Source organism: Lathamus discolor, chromosome 10, assembly GCF_037157495.1.
Source record: "Lathamus discolor isolate bLatDis1 chromosome 10, bLatDis1.hap1, whole genome shotgun sequence".
Classification (NCBI taxonomy): Eukaryota; Metazoa; Chordata; class Aves; order Psittaciformes; family Psittacidae; genus Lathamus; species Lathamus discolor.
In genome coordinates, this window is record NC_088893.1 from 12,335,005 (window position 1) to 12,353,713 (window position 18,709).

An 18,709-nucleotide genomic window follows, 5' to 3' on the forward strand; every position below is an offset into this window, starting at 1 on the left:
CGCTGGTCACAGGCAGTCACCGCAGAGGAGTGGGTGCAGCCTGCCTGTGATGGAGACCTTGCCGGCAAGATCTCTATCATTTCCTACCCTCGTATTTTTTTCTGACAGAAGCTTTTCCAGGTGAATACTCTGGTGATGCCGCCTGCGTAACAGCTGAGCTCTTTGCTGGTAAATGATGGCAAATCAGTCAAAGCTGAGGCTGGCTCTGGATGGAGGTCTCCTGGTACTGCCAGGGGTCTGGGGGGGGGGGGTGTGGGGTGCAGCATACCCCATTGCCAAGGGTCTGCCTGTAGCCTTGTGCCCTGCTCATGGGGCAGAAGGCTGTGACCCACCAAAACCAGCCTATGTGCCCCAGGTGTATCCCCTATCATTCTGTGAGGGGAGTCACAGAATCAGGGAGAAGGGGCACAAGCCCCTTGCCATGCCCACCAGCACCCATCCGTTTTGCCTTGTCCCCAACCCCGGAGAGGTGCCTGCAAGGTGGATGGGGTGTGTAGAGGCAGCTGGACTGCACAGGGCTCTGGGGGCTGTATGTGGTTTCTCCCTTCATCTATGGCCTTGCTGGGGCCCTGTGGTCTCTTGTAACGTGATGAGCTGACAGGTCTCATCCCGCAGGGGGATGAAGGGGCGAGGGAGCTGCCGCAGGACCTCAGGGGAGCAATGACTGAAAAGAAGCAATGTACAAATCCTTTTATTATATTATTTTGTCAAAGACTAGTTCGAGCAGGATGGTCACAGCACGTCTGTGGAGCCCCAAGCTGCCCGCCTCCTCCCGGGGAGGGCCCTGGTGAGCAGCTGGGGGCTGTGGCAGAGGAAGCATGGGGAGAGCAGAGCACGGTGCGGCAAGGGCTGGGCTGGGCTAGGCTGTTCCCCCCCATCCCTCTGTTGGGGTGCAAGCAACAGATCCTGGGACGTACCCAGGATGCTTGCCCAGGGATCCCTTCCCAGACCCAGGGGACCTGTGTGTCCAGCACTGGGCTGGGAGCAGCCAGGCTCTCCTGGTCAGGCAGCCCTCAGCCCTGTGCTGGCTTTATTGCAGGGGGCAGAGCGGGGGCCCCCGGCAGCACAGTGTGGGGCTCTCGGCTCAGCGCTGCGGGTGGCCCCGGGGACAGGGGGGACTCGGGGTGGGAGTGTGAGCAGCGGACACGAGGACGCATGGAGTGACGGGGCGCACCCTGGCACAGAGACACCAACGCGAGAACAGGGGTCAGCAGGGACAAGACATGGACGAGCGAGCGGTGGGGACAACAGGGACAGGGCTGGGGGGGACGAGGCAGGGGGGGTCCCTGCCCCACACGTGCCTTTGTACACGGTTGGCGAAGCGTGATGCCCGCTCCTGCCGGTGCTGAAGTATTGCAGTCTAACTGATATGGCTTTAACTATGGGGCCAGAGATGCAGGGAGGGGTGGGGGGGTCCCCTCCAACCCCCCCGATGCTGGGACACACCGGGCAGCCCCAGGGGACCCCCGTGCCTGGGGACCAGGGATGGGGGGAGCTGCGGGCAGGGCGCCTGGCTTTGTGCTTTGGGCATGGCCCAAGGCGGGATGGGGCAGGGGGATGGCAGTGCTGGGGACAAGGGCAGGCAAGCAGAGGCCTGCCGGGGTCCTCTGGAAGGGCAGGAAGGGCAGGGCTAGGGGCATGGGGAGCCACCCCGGGGGCCGGTAGGGCCTGGAGTGCCCCCAGCCTGCCGCGAGGTTACATCAGTGCATTTGGTCCCGGTTCGCCTCGTCCAGCCAGGGCCGATCCCCTTTGGCGTGGGGGGGGCCCTGCCTGGACGGGACAGGGCGGGTGTTTGGTCTGGTCCAGGGAAAAGGGCAGGAGGGGATGAGGAGGGAGTGTGGGACACCCCCCCCCCCCCCCCAGGGTCAAGGGAGCTGATGGAAGGGTGGGAGGGGATTGTGCGCCCGTGCCCCAGCACCCCATGGCAGGGTTGGTGGTGCTGTTACTTCTTGAACATATCCTGCAGCGGGCCGGGCAGGTACTTGAGGACGGTGTCCAGGATGCTCTCCTCCTCCTCCTCTTCCTCGTCCCCACAGCCCGCTGGGATCGCCTTCTTGGGGCGCGTCAGGCTGCCCTCGCACGGCTGCTCCAGCGCAGCTTTCTCCTCCGCCTCCTTCTCCTCCTTCTTCTTCAGCCCATACTGTGAGGACGCAGGCCCTCAGCAGGGCAGGCGGTGGGTGCTGCCCACGCTCTGCCCTGTGCCCATCACCACCGCCTGAGGCCGCCCTCCCCAGCCCCATCTCGGCGTGGGTGCAGGGGAGGTGAGTGCCCACCTTGTCGCGGATCTGCTGTCGGACTTTCTCCCGCTCGGCTTCCATGCGGGCGTGCTTGGCTTTCCGCTCCTCCTCCTGCTGGCGCAGGGCTTCCTGCCTCTCCTCCTCCTTCTTCTGCGCATCGGGGTCCTTCTCCTCCTCACCCCCCAGCATCTTCCCCATGTCCTTGGTGGCCCCTGCACAGCACAAGACCATCGGCTGGTCCCCAAGGGTGCTGCAGCCTGGTGCTGGCTGCAGAAGCCCCTGTATAGGCAGGAAGGACATGGAGCAACCCCCCTGGTCAAGGACAGCCCAGGACATCCCCAGGGCCACCGGCTATGGAGCCAGCTGCAGATGGGCTGTGGAGGCTCTGGGGATGGGGACTGCCATGGGCTGCCTGTGCTGTCCTAGTTCAGCGTCAGCTGGGGGAGACTCCAGCAGCTCCTTTGGTGCTGGCACCCAGGGGACCCGCCAGGGAATCCCACTTAGCGGCAGGAGAGCCGGGATTTCCCAGCCTGGCACTGCCGGCGCTGGGACTGGGAGTCCTGAGGGTTCCACTGGCAGCTCCTCACTGCTGCTGGCTCTCCCCATGGCTCCGTCCCCCCCACCACGTCCTTCCCACCGTGCTCCCTGGGGTGCTGAGCCAGCATCGCTCCCTGAGAGGGGGCAGCAGCCACTTACCGCCCAGTGCTTGCTTCATGACAAAGTCCATGGTGCCGGAGTGTGTGTGCGGCTAGGCCAGTGCCCAGCGCTCATCCACTGCTGTCCGGGCTTGCTGACCTGGGCCACCTGCATGGGCAGAGAGGGACATGGTTGGGGACCCTGCCCAGGTGTGGCGAAACCCTCTGCGTCTCCAGCCCCAGGACGGGCAGATCTGCCTGCTGGCTGTGCCTGCTCCCCTCAGCCCTCTCCCTGCATCCCCACTAGTTTGGGGACCTGTGGAGGTACCAAGGCAGGGATCCTGGAGGAACCTTCCACCTCACAACTGCCCTCAGTGGGGCAGCAGGAGCCCTGGGGTACTGCTAGGGGGTGGAGAGATGGGGAACCGTCACCCACTGCAAGCCCCAGCTTTGGTGTATGGGGTGTCAGACCCTGCCTGGGACTGCCAGCGCGGCACAGCAGGACACGGGGTGCTGCATGTGCATGCGTGTCTATCGCAGTGCATGTGCTCTGCAGAGGGATGGGGAAGAGGCTGTTGGCAGGTTGTGAGGGTGTTTGGGGGCTGTAGGGGTTGCAGGCAGCAGCCTGTGCCTGTGTGTGTGATCCCTGCGGGTGCTGGGGATGGGTGACAGCGTGCAGGGTACTGCGTGTGCAGGATGGAGCTTTGCATGCGCCTGGTCAAGAGGTGTGTTTGCAGGCTGTGTGTGCACGGGGGGTGTGCATGCATATGTGTGTGTGCATGTAAGCTTGGGGGGCTGCAAGCTGCGTGTGCCCACACGGTGTGCGGGCTGGCAGCCTGTTTGCAAGCTCTGAGCGTGTGCACCCATGAGTTTCGGGGTCCGCGAGCTCTGCGGATGTGCGTGTGAGGGTTCGCACGGGTGAGCGTGAGCACACGGGTTGCAGGCTGCGCTCTGTGTGTGTGTTTGTGCTGCCTGAGTGTGTTTGCACGTTGCGTGGGGGGGTTGCGGGCTCTGTTACTGTGTGTGTGTGGGGCTGCGTGTGCCGGGCCGTGGGTTTGCAGGCTGTACAGGGGGGTGCACACCAGTTTGCAGACTGTGTGTACGTGTGGGGGTGTTGCAGGCTGTTTGCATGCTCTGTGTGTGTGTGTGTGTAGGGGGCTGCAGGCACCGGGGCGGGGGGGTGTTAGGAGGGTATCTGCTCATGTCCCCCGCATGCCCTCTGTGCCTGGGGGGGCTGCAAGGCTGTGCTTGCAGTCTGGGGGTGCAGTTTGCAGCGTGTGTGTGTGTGTGCACGTCCCAATGGGTGCCGCAGCCTTGAGCGTCCCCCCCCACCCCGGGACCCCGCGGTGGGCTGGGGGGGCTCCACAAACCGGGAACCAGGGAAGTTTGTTGTTCCCAGCACCGGGGACGGGGGCTTCTCCAGGCAGTACCGTGCTTAGCCCTGGGGCTGCAGGGGGGGCTCGGGGGACACTGGGGCCGCGAGAACACCGCGGGGCGCCGGGACATCGGGGCTGCAGGGAAGATGCAGGGGAAACCCGGGGGCCATTGGGACACCGAGAGCACCGGAACACGGGGGCTGCATGAGGAGGGCACAGCGACACCGGGGTACGGTGGGGGACACCGGGGGGCGCAGGGACACGGGCAAAGCGGGAGGACACACAGCAGAAGCGGGGGACACCGGCAGGCGCCGGGATATCGGGGCCGCACGGGCTGCAGCGACGCAGGGAACACGGGGGGGCGCCGGGAGGGCGGGGGGACAGCGGGGACACGGGACGTAGGGGACACCCAGCATGCGGGGGACACCGGCACCGCGAGGGTTGCGGAACCCGCGGGTACACCGCGGAGAGGGGGGGGGGAAGCAGACGGAGGACGCGGGAGGGACCCTGGACGGGGGACACGCACCGGGGGGCGCAGGGGACACCGGGGACGCGGGGGGGGGGGGGGCGGAAGCCGTGGAGGGGAGTGGGGTCGCGCAGGGGACGCGGTGCCGCGGGGACCCCGCCGCTTACCCCCGCCTCCCCCCCCCCGGTGGATGCGGGGCGCGGGGCCCCGCCCGCCGCCCGGGGCCGCCCGGTGCCGCAGCGGCGGCGCTGTCCCTTCAGCACCGGCACTCACCGGCTCCGCCGCCGCTCTCCGCTGCCGCCGCTCCGCCCTCCCGGCCCCGCCCCGCCCCGCCGCGGCCCGGCCCCCGCCCGCCCCCGGCGGCACGCGTGGGCCCGCCCGGGGCGACACCCCCCGCCACCGCGCAACCCGGCCCCGCGAGGGAGGGGTTGCGGGACCCCCCCCCCCCGGTTAACGCCGCACGACCCCCGGGGAACCGTCCCGGGGAGCCCCGCACCGCTCCACTCGATGCGAAAGGGCCCCCACTCCCCGCGCTCCCGCAGCGAAGGGATGGGGGAGCGCGTCCTGCGCCGGGCTAATGATTCACCTCCGCGGCAATTAACGGGCGAAACGAGGCATCAATCCATGCACCAGCCGGGGCCACCGGGGAGCTGCCCCCCTCCCAGTCCCGCACCCCCCTGCTCCCTCGCCCGGCACCTCGTCCCCTCTGCAGCGGTGCAGGGTGGCTGCGGGAGTTGAAAGTCCCCGATAAAGCATCTCACCCCCACCGGCAGCCACTGCTCAGAGGCCCCAGCTTTGGATTTTTGGTGCTGCCCGCTCCCGGGGTGTCCCATGGCTGCTGGGGGGTGCTCAGGTAGGGGATGCTGTTGGGAAGCGCAGTGGCGTCAAAACCATGATGCCCACCGAGCTCAGGACCCCCTTCAGCAGGGGGGTTCCCAGGTAGGAAGCGGGGGACATCACCTTGACCGGGCCCTCTGTGCCTGCCCAAAGAGAGAGGGGCTCTTTCAGCCACTCCCCGCCTTTGGGACAGGGCTCTCCTGGGCCTCCCACCCTCATCCGAATGCATGGAGAGACCCCGGGGACAGGCGCCTGCCCCGCCACCCGCCCTGCCACCACGCACAGGGGCAGCCGGCACCTCCTAATGAATCCAGCCCCGGGTTACTAGAAACCAGACGAGCCTTTTGCAAATCAGATTAGTGGTGCTCAGAGCCGGGCTCTGGGGATCGCTGGTGTTTAATGGCGAGGCTCTGGAGGAGCAGCCCTGCGGGGAATCATGTAACTACAGCCCAGGAGAGTGCCGGAGAGGGTCTGGGTGTGGGGTCATTTCAGGGACCCCCGACCTCTGTGTGTGGGAGCCTGCAGGGGCTGGGACAGGCTGCAGATGCCCCCCAAAACCTGTCAGTGCTGCTGCAAGGGGGATGGGAGTGATACAGCATGTGGGGCAGCGGTGGGGAGCCATCCTGCTGCTGGGGAAAAGGAGGGCAAAATCAGCATCCAAGAGCCAGCCCAACACCTCCAGAGGGACACGGCACCGACTGTATGTGCATGCACCGACAGCTCCAGCCCTGACGGCTGTCCACTGCTGTGGACAGGTCTCAGCATGGGGACAACACATCCAGGACACCGCCCTCTTCCTCACCCCTTCCCCGCTCCCCAGAACACCCCCTGGCACGCTCCATCTCCACTAGTCCCGAGCCCTCAGCCTCCTTCCTCCCTTCCTTTCGTTGACCACAAACTCCTTTCTCCACCTCCACGGAATAAAGGCCTCGTGCCCTGCGTGTGGGCAGCGAGGTGGGAGGGTGGTGTCGAGACAGGCTCTGTCCGTCTGTCTGTCCGTCCGTCCGTCCTGCGGCAGCCCTGCTCCGGGCGCTGACGTCAGCGCTCCCGGCAGCCGGGCGGTGGGCGGGCGGCACCGCTCCTATTGTATTAAAAATAATACAGCGGAGCACAAATTCCTTACAGATAAGTGTGACAGCCAGCAGGAATTAACGCGTCCGTCTCTCAGCGCCTGACAAACGCCTCCTTTTGTTCCTGGGATGGGTCCTTGAGTCTTTCAATCTTTGGAGATGCCTCGGCTCATTAAGCACATCCTCCCCCAGTAGCTCCCAGTGTGCCCAGGGACTGCTCCCAGTATGAGCAGTGGACAAGCCAGCAGGGCTGCCGCTTGTGCCGGTGCGCAGCGCTGAGCTGGGCTTGCCCTCCATGGGACTTGGTGGCCTGGAATGCTGTCCCCAAGCATGGGACCTCAGCTAGGGTGCAAGGTGGGTGAAGCAGCCCCATCCCTGCTCCTGTGGGAAGCACAAAGCTCACGTGAGCTGTGGCCAAACTGCCCTGGTGCCGGCACACAACTGCAGCCGACGGGCTGGCGGGTGTCCAAGTCTGCCCTGCTTGGCTGGGATCCCATGGGAAGGGCAGCCAAAGGCTCATCACCAGCCCAGGGCACCACCTCCATCCTCCTGCCCTGCAACCCCTGCGGATACCCCTCCTGCCTGGATGGCCCATAGGAACCGCCACAGCCCCAGAGCTGAGCTGGCTCTGGCTGGTGTTTGGAGGATGCTCCTGGCGATGGGAGATCACTTGTGCCCAGCATGGGCACATATTGGGCACAGCTGATCCCTGTCATCATCCCGGGCAGTGTCACCTGCAGGGTGGCTGCCTGGAAAGGCAGGAAGGCATGGAACAGGTGGGATGGGACGGATGGGGGGCAGCTGTGGGCAGATGGAGGAGGAAGCAACCAGCGCTGCCAAGTCACGGGGGCATCACTGCAGGGACCAACCCACCAGGGGTGCCAGGGCCCCAGCAGCACCTTGCTCTGTTCCCCACCTGGAGTGAAGACACAGAGCTGGCTGCCACATCACTCACTGCATCCACCACCTGCCTGCCCCAAGCATCACCCCCAGCCCCCGCAGCCACATGGGCACCCTGCAAGGTCACAGCCTCTGTGGGCTCTTGCAAAGCTCCATAGCAGAAGGAAGCGGGACCCTGAATACCTGCACCCATCCCTGCAGCACTGCCAGCCCAGCCTGCTGCCACCCATTACCACAGGGCAGTTATTTCAGTTATCCCCCCCCATCTCTGCAGAAAATAATTATTGGTCCTTCTCATTGCACCGAGGGATTAAAAGTGGTTAACTCCATTTCCAAAGGCTTTATTATGTTGGTTTTCCCTCCACTGCTGCACAAGGCGATTTCCACAGTGCCACTTAGGCAGCTTTTATCAGGTTGTCTTCTGGAGGTAATTGGGTTTTTCAGGAGGCTGTTTAAAATTCGTAACCCAGCCTCTTAAACAAAACAAAAACAGCAGCGGGGAGAAGGGGAAGAGACAGCACAGAACATGCAGCAGCTGCACCTCTGAAGAGCAGCCCTGGCCCCTCGGGGCTGGCACCGGTGGGGACGGGGATGGGGGCAGGCGGCACTGTGCTACAGCATCAGTTTGGAGCTGGACCCTCCAGCGCAGCGGTTGAGCACAGGCTGCAGGGACTGCTCTGTCCCTCCTGCTGCTGCGAGGGGGACCCGCGGTCACTCTGTTATGCTGTGGCCAGGGTGAGCATGAGGTGTTCAAGACCTGCCTATGTCCAGCCCCTGGGGTGCCAGAGCCATTGCTCTGCCCTGCAGCAAGTCACAGCCCCCCCAGCACACGTGCGTGCCCCACAGCACCCATTTCCTTGTTATCCCCCCATGACAGGCATGGGTTTGAACGCAGGTCTTACTCTGGGATTGGCACAGGAATGTGCCATGAGCCGTGGGGATGGTGGGCAGGGAGGTGGCTGGTGCCATGGCTTGATCCTGGCTCTGCCGCAATGCTCTGCCCAACAGTGGGAGCAGCATCGCAGCGGGGGGCCCTGAGCTCACCAGAGAGGGATGGAGAAAATGGGCAAAATCCACCTCTGGAGCCACCCTCACAGGATAACTTCTGCTGGCCACATGCCTTGAGGGTCTCCCTGGCTCTGGGCTTTGCTGTCTGCTGATGCTGTGGCTTTTTGTGCTCTTCTGCATCACTGTCATGGGTCCATTTGCATTAATACCACAGCCCCATCACCACCGCTATTGCAGACCCATCGGCATTGCTACCATAGACCCATCTGTCTGCTTCTGCCTGTGGGGATCCCCCAGCCCATCCCTGCCCAGCTCCGTGCTGTGGGGTGCAGCGTGGGCCAGGCAGTGGGTGTCGGGGAGCTGCTGCAGCAGATGGTTGGTGGAGCTGGATCATGGCACTATGCGCAGCAAGGGATGTGTTCATCCCCCGGAGGGGCCATTTGCAGGAGCTGGTTGTGAACTGGTGCCTGCAGGGCCCAAGCATGCTCATCCTGGGCACCACAGCCAGTGTGTGAGCTGCAGGGACTGTGGCTGAGGAGGGACGGGGCGAGGAGGACACTGAGCCCTTGGCTGCCAGCTGTTCCCAGCACGGTGCCTGAGAGGGAGAGATGCTCCCAGAGCTCCCCCAAAAGACCATCTACACCTACATCTGTGCGAGAGAGTGACAGGGGGGCTGAACCTCCCAGCGAGAGTGCCCAAGGGGACAGGGACCCAGCTCCAGGCTCCACTTAAGAAGCATCCAGTGTGGTGGGTTATCAGCCACTACATGACCAAGCGCCTCGGCTTTGCTGCTGCCGCTCTGTTCCCTGCGACGGGGAGCTCTGCTTCCCCAGCCCCAGTCTCAGGGCCACCCAGAGCCCCAAGGTTTCCACATCCAGGGGATGCCGGGATGGACCCCACCATCTGAGTGCTGCAGTGGTGACTCCTTGTCCCCGCAGCTCCCGACTCTCAGCAAGCGTCCGGTGCCTCTGTGCCATGCATTATTAAACAGAGGCACTGCAGCCCCTCGCTGTTTATCCTGGTGTGGCTGTGCGGGGAGCGGGCTGTGGGAGCCACGGTGGCTCGCTGCAGTCTCACATGGAAGATTTAGGATTGCTGCGGGCCTGGCTGACTTCCCAAACAGGTTTATGACCCTGGGGGTTACTCACCCGTGCTCTTCCCACCTCCCCAACCTATACAGGATGGATCTCACCTCCCTGTAAAAAAGCCACTGTGCATTCAGCCTCGGTGCTATTACCTACACCGCTTTCTCCTACCCACACAGCAGGTACTTCCAGCATTTACATCCCAATCGCTGTATATAAAGACACCCTTGCGCTGCGTCCACCCCATCAATATTTATGGCAGGCACGCACACCCGCACAGCTCTGCAGGGACCGGTGCGGAGTTGGGTGCAGCACACCAGGCACTGCTTGGGGAGCACACAAAAGCCCCCCCCAACCCCTCCACTGCCTCCCTGTCCCTCCCCATCGCCCCAGCCATAGCCTGTAGGGAAGGAGCCAGCCTGGGCACACAGTGATTTCCATCCCTGCTGCCCTGGGATCCCCCGCAGTGCCCTGCAGGTGATGACGATGGAGGTGGTTGGGACTGTGCAGGGAGCAGATGCCCAAAGGTCCTCTCCTGGCTTTGTGTCAGGATGGGATTTGGGCACCCGTTCGCTGCAGAAAGCCTTGCAGGGGTTATACCCACCCTCATTTCACTGGCAGGGTAAAGGCACGAATGACAAGGGCACGATCAGCTCAGGACTGGGCATCCCGATCATAGTAGAGCAGTGTCAATCCCTGCCTGTCCCCTACTCCAGCCAAGACACCCTCAAAATTGAGCCCCTGAGTGCTGCTCTCTGTTGTGCTGAGAGACGAGTTGGTTTTACAAAGATCCTGCGAGCTCCCTGGGGCTCCTGAGATGAGGTTGGAGCCTGAGGTGCTTTAACACCCCTCTGCACTGCTGAGGCTGGGGAGTGGGAGGCGGAGGAGTGGGGACACTGGGATGGATGGTCCTGCTCTACCCAAACTCCCAATCCAGCCCTGGGACAGCATCTGCCTTTCCAGGTAAGAAGGATCCATTGCATCCCATGAGAGGGGAGGTTTGGGAGCTGAGATTCCCCATGCCATGGGCAACAGAGCCGTCCGAAGGCCACAGCTCCGGGGACACCCTGCCCTTCAATGGCAGCAGATGGCTGCATGGTGGGGTGCTCTGTGGCAGCGTGGGGGGGACATCTGGGTGACTGGGCTCCATCCAAGCTGCAGCTTGGTGGGAGCAGGATGAGCCCACATTGCCCTAAGTCGGGGTGCTGGGAGGGTGAGACCCCCTCAGTGGGGGGCAGTGGGGAGGGGTCGAGGTCTCATTGCCCACCCCAGCTGAGACCTGCCCCAGCCTGCCTGCACTAGGGGTTCCGCTGCAGCGTGACGCCGGACGGGCCCGGCGCCGCTCCAAGAGCTGCTGGGGCTCTGGCCAGGAAATTCATTCTTGGCTGCTCGCAGTGGGGTTTGGCTCGTACCTTTCCCATCTGGGGGCTTTCAAAAGCAAAGAAAGGAGAAAGAAAAAAACCCTGGCCCTGTGTCAGCCCCACAGTCACCGTCACCTGCCACGGTCCCCATGCCCAGCATCCACCCCAGAGCCTGAGCTGTTCCACACTCCCATGGGCTTAGCTCATGGTCCAGATGCCTCTCGCCCTGCAATGGGGTCTCACAAGGATGCCCGTGATTGACCTCCCCATCCTTGGGGGACCCGACTGGCTCTGTACCCCCCCCCCCCATGGCTGCACTACACCACACGGAGCAAGTGCACTCCACCCAGGAGCCGGGGCAGCGCTGCCTACCTTGGTGTGTGCAGTGCCAGGCGTCTGCAGGCTCCGCACCTAACGCAGGGGGACGAGGACCTTGCAGGGGCGGCTGAGCATCGCAGGGAGACAGGGCCTGCAGGAGACACCAACAGTGACAGGATCAGCTCCACGCTGGGGCCAAGGACTGGATGGGGTGGACAAAGCAGAATCACTTGATGGGTGATTGACACAGCGTACCACTGCCTGCAGCGCTCACCCTCCCACGGTGTGTCTGTGCACTTCCCACACCCCACCTCCAAGAATGGGAGCAACTTGCTGCCAAGAGGCACTGTCACCTGAGTGGGAGCCTAGAGGGGCAGGCTGCAGGAGGCGGCAGCCCATCAGGGTCTTTGGTCCTCTCCTGGATCACGGACATCATCTCCACTGCTGGCAGAGGGCTCCTGGCCATCTCTGCAGGCACCCAGGAGTTTGGTGCTTTCATTAAATATTGAAAGGGCTCTCAACTATTCGAGGGTTTTAAAATTTCACATTAACTCTGCCTTCCTCAGCTTGCAGATGATGAATTCCTTCTTCAGAGAACATAATGGCAAGTTAAAACAAGCTGCCGAACAAAAGCCTTTGCTCAGACTTTGCAGTATGAGAAAAGCTGGGCCTGCTCTGGGCTCCCCACTGCGGCAGGATCTCAGGAAGCTTCTGCTCTGGGACCTTGTCCCTTCCCGGAATCCCTCTGTGATGCTTAGGGGGACGCAGGGGTGCTCCAGGGGGATGCTGGCATGGGCAGGGGCTGTGCAGACACCCAGGTACCAGGGTGCTGGGCGCCATGCTGGAGTTTCGGGGGTGATTCATCCCCGCAGTGCTGCCGGTGCCACTGTGACGGGTGGTGCCATGAGTGTGATTTGTGTTGTGTGAGTCTAGGAGCAGGCTCCTGGGAAAGTTACAAACTCATCCTGACTTCGAGCAAAGGCTTTTCCTCCACCCTAGGGAAGGAGGGAGGCTTTGGCAAGTTGGAGATAAATATATGAGCCAGGGGAGGTGGGGGAAACACAGGCAAACAGCGACACTGGAGGAGCTGGGACTGGGATGGATGGATGGATGGATGGATGGATGGATGGATGGATGGATGGATGGATGGATGGATGAAGCCTGCCTTTTAAAGGCACTACAGAGCAGGGATGCCTGGTCCCAGCCCCCTGGCATAGTGCTGGGTTTAGCAGGGTTCAGCCTCACCCCAGTGACCCCAAGCTCTGGGGGCTGCGGGGAAGGGGCAGAGGGACCCCCGAAGAGGCCCCATAATGGTGACTGTTGCCTGGGAAATGCAGCCACCAGCTCAGCCTGGGAAGGGCTCAGCAACAGCGTGAAGGTGACCTTTGCTGGGGACAACCGCTGCCTCTTTCAGGCTGTGGGAAGGCTGCGGAGTGGGGTAAGACAGCCTGCGGAGCGCTGCAGGGATGTGCGCCGGGGGGTGGCTGGATTCCAGACAGCTCTGTGCCAAGCAGACAGCTGGGCTGGGACAGGACCAGTCCCTCGCCTCGCCAGCCACGGCCTGGGGTGTGCATCAGCCGTTCTTCGCCCTTCCCACCCTTTGCAGAGGGTGGAACAAGGACCCCCTGCACAGGGACCTGAGAGGATGCAGAGGGTCCGGTGGGTCCTGCTCTGATCCCTCCAGGGTATTTGTTATCTTAGCAGGACCAAAGTGGTTTTTTCCCTGCCTTTGCAACGGGCAGAGCCTGCCAGTACCATGAATGTGCATCCCACCTGGACAGCTCAGTCTGTCTGTCCAGGCAACCAAACAACTGCAACCAGAGCAGAGGACAGGGAAGAACAGAGCAGGGTAACAGTGCCAGGACCTCCCCAGCTCCAGGGACTGTGGTGTCCCCAGGCACTGGCAGGGATGCTTTTTATCCAGCTGAGGTCTGGACAAAAGGCACAGCATTCAGTGAAAACTTGATGCTCGAGATGACAGCATTAGCGAGTCCACAGCTCTGCTTTGGCACCTCCAACTCTTGGCACCCTGCTTTGCTATCTGAGCTGGTGCAAATGTCTGTGGAGGGGGGTGGGCTGGGGAAGGGGAGCAGTGCTGGGGCTGGGAAACTCTGGGCCACATCTCAAAGCCCTTCTGCATAAGGGAGATGCTCTCCCTTAGACGTGTTGGGGCTGCCATCACCTCTGTGTCTGAGCACTGGGGTGAGAAGAAAGGCTCAGAGCCATGCTGCCTGGGGGGAGTATCTGCAAACTGGATGCAGCACTGGCAGTGCACTGTCCTGGCTCTCACACAGGGATGCAAAGGGGTTGGGGTGCCATGCTGGACTGGGCAACCTCCAGAGCCATTTCCCAGCTGGGGTCCTGTACCTGACCCAAACTGCCTTGCCTTCAAAAAGCAAACCCTCAGCCTCAAAAATCTTCATGCAGAATTCATCTTGCCATGGGACGGGGCAGGTCTGGGTCACAGCATCACTGGGCTCTGGGATTTGGCTGAGGTATGAAATGCTGCTGAACCTCTGGTGAGTGATACAGGAGGAGCTGGTGGCACCAGCTAAGGAGGAGTGGACCTGCTGCCTGGCTGCTTGCAGGAGGAGCAGGTACCTGTGGTGCAGAGCAGCACAGAAAAGGTGACATGTGTTTATAAGTTTTAAGGTATAAATCTTGGTATTGCCGTGGCTCCTGGCAAGGCACTGGGTGACCTTGTGAGGCATGGCCCAGGAAGCCCATGGCTGGATGGGTCAGATGGCCCAGGTCTCCATGGCCAGAAAAGCTCTGTGGAGCCAGGAGAGGCGGAAGGGAAAGCTCCTGGGACGAGTGAGCAGAGAGTGCTCACGCGAGAGCAGCCCGCAGGAGCGCAGCTTGTTTACCCTGGCTGAGCAGGCCTGATTGCTCTCTATAAATACACCCGGCGAGTAAACACCAGGGAGGGAGAAGGATCATTTAAACTCGAGGATGATGCTGGCATAAGAACAAATGGGGAGGTCTGGGCAGGAACATGCAGAGGCTGCAGGCGAGAGCAGGGATCCTCTGGTCACTGGGAAGGTCCTGCTCCAGGCAGGGGGCTCCGGCCCTGCGTGGCTGGGCAGCACATGATGCCCGAGGGTTTTGGCTCTGTGCTGGTGGGAAAGGCGGCAGCCTGGGATGCAGTGACCATGATCACTGCCAGAGCAGACTTCTCGAGCTCTGGGCCATGGGAGCATGTGGTGGGGCCCAGTGGTGGCGGTGGAGCTGTGCCAGTGGTCACCATCTGTTCCCCCACAGGGTTTCCCTGCAGTACCTGACCTCCACTGGGACCTCTCAGTTCCAGTGCTTAAATTGTGCTGGGCAAACCAACAGGGATCCCCTCGGATCCCAACAAGAGATACCGGGCCTGTCAGGCTGCAGGGAAGAGCCAAGATGCAAACCGCAGCCACCCTCCAGTGGTGTGGGGTGTTCACAGCTCTGCCTGCTAGGGTCATTTCAATACTGCTGTTATCACATCAGGATACCAGAGAAACAAACACTCAGCCCACGGCCAAGGAAAACTTTAGACATTTTTCTGTGCCGGTTTGTCTCAGCTGAGCTGTCCCCAGTTTCCCCAGGGCTGCACACCCAGAGTGGTGCTGCCAGCTGGGGGCTGAGCCCTCTGCTTTTCCTGGCCATGCTGGAGCTTGTCCTGGCAACCCTCAAGGTCCTGCAGCCTTGTGGGGGGATGATGGCAGGTTTGGCAAGGAGGACACCTCTCTGCACCCTGAGCCTGGCCCATCCTTCCTCATCCTCTATTTGCCAAACCCAGCACCTCAGCTTGGCTTGAATCACCCCAGCTCCTTCACCAACCTCATGCAGCAGCTGTCACCGTGCGCAGAGCCCGTCTGGTTGCACGGAGAAGCTCTGAGCCATCAGCCTTGTCCTGAGCAAAGGTACCAGCCTTGCTTTACTGCTCTGACTCACCGCTCTGCCTGCCTCGGGCAGCGGCTGCCCGGTCATGCTCGTGCCATGTGGGTGGCAGTGTCACTGCGTGCTGCCAGGCCTGGGTCAGAGCAGCCACCTGCCCCGTGTGCTGCAGCCACGGTGATGGGGACACGGCTGGGAGAAGGGCTGGAGAGTGGGGTACGGGAGGGATCTCCTAGGGACGGTGCAGCAGGGAGAGTGGTTGGAGCCCCGGCAACTGGGGACTGTGCAGCTGGAACGCTCCACGAGTGGCTGGACTTAGCCACTGGGAGCAGGATGGAAGAGGAAGCCGGTGATGGGGAGGCGTGGGAAGAGCCCAGTGGGTACCAGGAGCTCCCCACAGCAGAAGGCTGTGTGGAGCCTCCCTGGGTTCAGGCAGGGGCTTGGGGGGAGCAGGTCCCCTCCTCTCCCTGCTCTGCAGTGGATGGCCAGGCACGGAGGGGCTGGAACGAGGGGGGTGCAAAGCACAGTCCGGGGGTGACAGCCCTTCTAACGCCATCCCCTCCACATCGAAGTCCCCCACTTCCCGATCCCTACGGAGGGGCAGTCCTGGCGCGCCGCTCAGCCCCGCATCCCGCACCTGCATCCTTCCCCGCATCCCGCTCCGCATGCCGCATCCCGCATCCCCGCGGCCGCCGCCCCGTTACATAAGCCGGCGGCCCCGGGAGGCTCATCGGGGCCGATCCCGGTGCCCGGCCCCCCCCGCCCCGGCTCTGCGGCACCGCGGGCCCGGCCCCTCACCCACCTGGCTGCGCTCGGCGCGGCTCCGGTGCGCCCCGTCCGCCCCCGGCGCAGGGAAGGAGCCGCCGCCGGAAGGGAGGCGGTAGCGGTAGCGGTACGGGGGGGGCGCCGGTGCTGGCTCCCCCTCCGCCGCACGGCCTCCCGGGCGGGGCCGGCTCCGTACCCGCCTCCTGCCCGCCCCGCCGGCAGCCCCCAGCCCCGCAGCCGGCAATTCCCCCGCGGTACCCGGCGGTTGCCCCGCTGCCCGGCAGGTCCCCTCAGTTCCCCGTAATCGCTCCCCCGGGACCTCGCCGCCCCACTCGGAACCCCGCTTTTGCCCCCCTGCTATCCGACCATCCCCCTCCCGCTACCCGGCTCTGCCCCCAGCACCCAGCAGTTGCTCCTTCTTACACAGGCATTCTCCTGGTACCTGGCTATGCCCCTGAGCCCCAGCAGTTGCACCTTCAGCACCTGTAGCAGCCGCCCCGCAGTACCAGCCCGTGTTGCCACGGGCCACTGCCGTTCAGCAATGCCCTCCCATATTCATCCTCCCCACTGGGAGCCAGCATTTCTCTCCCCGAGTCAGTGATTCCCCACCCATGGCACTGCCAGCCACCCCGAGGAGAAGCCTCTAAACAGGGCAGCTCTGTGGGTCTTGGTGTGCCAGTGGTGTTACCCAAATGGGAGACTCCCATTGCACCTGAAGAAGCTTTTGCCCATGCTCTGTTGCAGGACATCCTGAGGACAGGGGTGATGATGAGCTGGGAAGCCTGCTGGGGTCCACAGGGCTCACAGACAGGTCAAAACTCTGGCTCAGGGCCTGGTCCTTGGTGCAGAGCATGGCCAAGAGGGCTCCTGAGACCCTGCTGGGACTCATTCTTTCCCTGCCCAGCCCCTCTGCACAAGCTGCTGCCCTCCCTTCACTGACAGGAGGGGCAAAGTTCTCAGTTCACTGGGTTCATTTGGGTTTGTGGGTGCACAGAACAGCTCCTGCCAAGCCCTGGAGTTGCTGCGGGGTTGGTGCTTTCTTGGATTGGCTTCTTGTGTTGCAACTTGTCTTTGCTGTTGGTTTGGCCATTGGGATCTCAATTGTTTTCTGAAAAATGGAGTCCTGCCTCTCTGCCCTGATAAGGGGGTGCAGAACGGCTGTGCCTTAGTGCCTAGGGAGGGTTCAGCAGTGTGGCCCCAGGGGGTTGCTGCTCTCATTTCCCACCCTAAGGAATCCCTCCTCATCCAAGCATCATGGCAGGTAGGACGTGGGTCAGCAGGGAGCCACCTCTGGGGTCAGCCCTCCCTGCTCCCTGCCGTGCCACGCATCACATCGCACAGCAGCTCACTGCACCACTCCTTCTTGCAGGGCTGCTGCGGGATGGAGAGGCTGATGAATAAATCAATCCCCCTCCGTGCTGAGGCAGCAAAACTTGGATGTGAGCGGAGAAGCAGCGCCGGGGCTGGCGTCCTGACGGCCAGGGTGGCACCGCTTGTGAATTCCCCCCATGCAGCCGCCGCAGACAGAGCTGCCTGCAGCCAAGTGGGCAGCTCTGATTGCCTTCTCGCCATGTTTTATTTATCAAAGCACTCAATATGCAGGCTCCCTCCTGCTGTCCCACATTCTTCCTGGATTCTCCTGCCTGGAAATGGGAGCACCGGTTTGGAGAGGAGCTGTGAGGTGCTGCTGGCTTGGGGGGCACTGTCCCCTTCGCCTCCCCGTGATGGATTTCCATAAGCCATTGGTATCGCCCTGCCATGTGGCTGTCACTCAGTCACCACTGTGCTGAGGAGACGAGGTCTCTTGCTGCGAGCAGAAGGACAGTGCTGTGCAAATGACCTTTCCTGAGCTCGAGGAGCACTTTTAAGGAGCAGCCAGGCTCTCGCTGCTCCTTCCATGCTTTGCCAAGAGCTGTGGTGTCCCAGGCTGCTGCCAGATGCTGGAGGAGGCTGCTGTGATGCCTCCATGCCTGGCAGAGGCTGGTTTTGACATGGTCCTGGCCAAACGGTGCCCATGCCCACTGGCACTGGCTGTGTTCTGGCCCCTGCTCGCTTTCCTCCATCGCCTCCAGCTGCCTGCGCAGGAGGAGAGGGAGCTGCAGGGTGCCTTTCTTCTGCCTCACTGCTAATAAATATGCCCCGGTAATGAGTTGGGCTCTGGCGGCCGGGCAGGTAGTGGCAGTAATCCCCCAATTAAGTGGACGAGGCAGACGGTTAAGTGCAGAAAAACCACAAATAAATAATAAGGAGAATAATTTAGGAGCAGGGAGGAGCTGGTGGCTGGGTGTCTCAGCCTTCCCCCCGGCGGCTGGCAGGGCACGCTGGGAAGTGTAGTTCTGCCTGCCCTGCTGACATCCTCCTCTGGAGGGATGGAGATCTTGGATTTTCACCCCATTCCTCCCCCTGCGCCAACTCTGGGTGTCCCATGAGGTTCCAGAGCAGCCAGCTCTAGGCATGCGGAGCGGGTCAGGAGCATGGCTCTGATAGGAGCCTGTGTGCACAGAGCATCCCTGGCTGAGAAGGGAGCCCACAGGGCTCTGACACCAAGGAAGCTGTGCCTGTCACCCTGTCCTTTGGCAGAGAGTCCCTGGGGCTGTTTCCATGCCACTGGCATGGGAGCCAAGATGCTCCAGCCATGGGAGGGCTGTTTTGTGTGCTCACCACTGCCCTGCACGAGGGAGCATCCCTGCTCTCCTGACTCCTGTGGGTGGAAATACGGGCTTGTAGAGCCTGGGGGAGGATGGACCACAGAGGACCATGTAGGAGCTGTGCTGGATG

At 62.6% G+C, this 18,709-nt stretch overlaps 1 protein-coding gene across 3 annotated transcripts; it reads right to left on the minus strand.

Annotated features, from left to right (window-relative positions):
• Nucleotides 1–675: 675 nt before the first annotated feature.
• On the minus strand, nt 676–16,055 carry CPLX2 (complexin 2). Of its 3 annotated transcripts, XM_065690431.1 has the most exons (5): nt 15,969–16,055; nt 11,348–11,444; nt 2,934–3,041; nt 2,274–2,449; nt 676–2,140 (listed from the first exon to the last, which is right to left on the minus strand). In XM_065690431.1, the coding sequence occupies exons 3-5, from the start codon at nt 2,962–2,964 to the stop codon at nt 1,943–1,945; spliced, it is 405 nt and encodes a 134-aa protein (XP_065546503.1). In that variant the 5' UTR covers nt 2,965–3,041; nt 11,348–11,444; nt 15,969–16,055; the 3' UTR covers nt 676–1,942. The 3 variants fall into 3 exon arrangements, with proteins under 3 accessions (XP_065546503.1, XP_065546505.1, XP_065546504.1); XM_065690433.1 differs by lacking the exon at nt 11,348–11,444; XM_065690432.1 differs by lacking the exons at nt 11,348–11,444; nt 15,969–16,055 and adding an exon at nt 4,988–5,028.
• Between the last annotated feature and the right edge of the window lie 2,654 nt (nt 16,056–18,709).